General features: G+C 36.5%; 1 protein-coding gene across 1 annotated transcript in view; it reads left to right on the top strand.

Moving 5' to 3' along the window:
• Positions 1-1,516, top strand: part of LOC106819060 (endoplasmic reticulum-Golgi intermediate compartment protein 3-like) — a gene marked incomplete at its 5' end in the record, with an annotated part of 25,687 nt that overhangs the window by 702 nt on the left and 23,469 nt on the right. Inside the window, 1 exon segment of the mRNA XM_014823724.1 lies at positions 769-885. Coding sequence (XP_014679210.1) covers positions 769-885 — 117 coding nt within the window.

Raw genomic sequence — 1,516 nt, 5'->3', positions numbered from 1 at the left:
ATATATATATATAGCTATATATATATATGATGATGATAGATATATGAGAAAGAATGATGATATAGGCGTAGCCTGGGAGCTGGGCGTCCGGTAACCGGACGCGTAGCCACCAGTGTTGTAGTCGAGTCCGCACCCCCCGAGTCTGAGTCCGAGTCCGAGTCCGCGCCGTCCGAGTCCGATTCCGAGTCTGAGTCCACATCACCCGAGTCCGAGTCCGAGTCCAGTTTCGATAAAAAAAAAGGGAAAAATCGGAAAAGGGGAAAAAATCCGGGAAAAATTGGAAAAAATTGGGAAAAAAATCGCAACAGTGCATCATAGACATTCGAAAGTGTATAGTCAGCCGAAAACACAGAGACATGAGTCATACGAAATGTGTCAAAGTAACGGATCCATTTGTGTTTTACGAGAATGACACGGCTTGTTGAACCAAATGAAAGAGTGCTAGCACCTTCGAAGTTGTAGAAAAAGTTATATATATATACCAAATTCACACAAATAACTTGCGTGGTAGCCCATATTTCAACATATTTCATATAGAAAATTTTAGGGTTAGGGTAGTAAGTAGACAAATACGTACAAAACGGCACATGAAAAACACTATGATCTATGGATTACATGAATGTTAATATTTGGATATAATAGTTGGATTAATCTAATGTTATGTAAATTAATGTAATAGACTAAAAGTTTGTTTAGTGTTTTCATGTATTTACTTATGTATTAGTTTTATGTACATGTTAGTTTAATCATAAAGATATTTCATTCCAGTTTTGAGTATCGATGCAATGGATGTCACAGGAGAAACACAAATTGATGTTGACCACAATATTTACAAAGAACGGCTTGACCTACAAGGGAATCCAATGGAAGACCCTGAAAAAGAAGGTAGATAGCTTTCTTAATAGAAACCGATTATATAATTGTATCAGACGGTAATGTCATTAATTTTTACCGAACTGTAGTACGACCCACAGCTGTTACTATCCATGCTGCTAGCTGACAATAGTAACTAAACAGAATGATCGTGCTCTCTAAATATACATGCTATGTTTAAATCAAAACAAACACAATGAGCATTCCTTTCAAAGTTGTATGCACAATGTACTGCAGTTTTCCAACCCTCACATCAAATTTAAGCCAAAGTCGTTTATTTCCTCCTGGTTTTGTCATGAACTGTTGAAGCCCAGGCTTACAGTCCCATTGCTTCCTTTTGACTAGCGCTGATTCATTGTAGCCTTGTTTTAGCTGGCATTGATTTTTAGATCATATGCTTTCTGATATATATATTTGAGTGCATTAAATATTAAACTAAGCTAAACACCACAGTTTACCTTAGTTTAATATTTACGCAGTGGCTACGCGTCCGGTCATCCATTACAAAGCTCAGCACAGATTCTCAAATTCACGTCACGATTAGGCTATGCGCCCTTTCAAATGGTTGATTTTACTGGATTTACTATTGCTTCAAAAGTTTCAAAAACACATTTTTTGATAAAATACTTAAAGGTAAGTAATA

This window comes from Priapulus caudatus, unplaced genomic scaffold (assembly GCF_000485595.1).
Source record: "Priapulus caudatus unplaced genomic scaffold, Priapulus_caudatus-5.0.1 Scaffold38, whole genome shotgun sequence".
Classification (NCBI taxonomy): domain Eukaryota; kingdom Metazoa; phylum Priapulida; class Priapulimorpha; order Priapulimorphida; family Priapulidae; genus Priapulus; species Priapulus caudatus.
The sequence above is the reverse complement of the archived record's forward strand: the minus strand, read 5'-3'. Positions and strand labels throughout refer to the sequence as shown.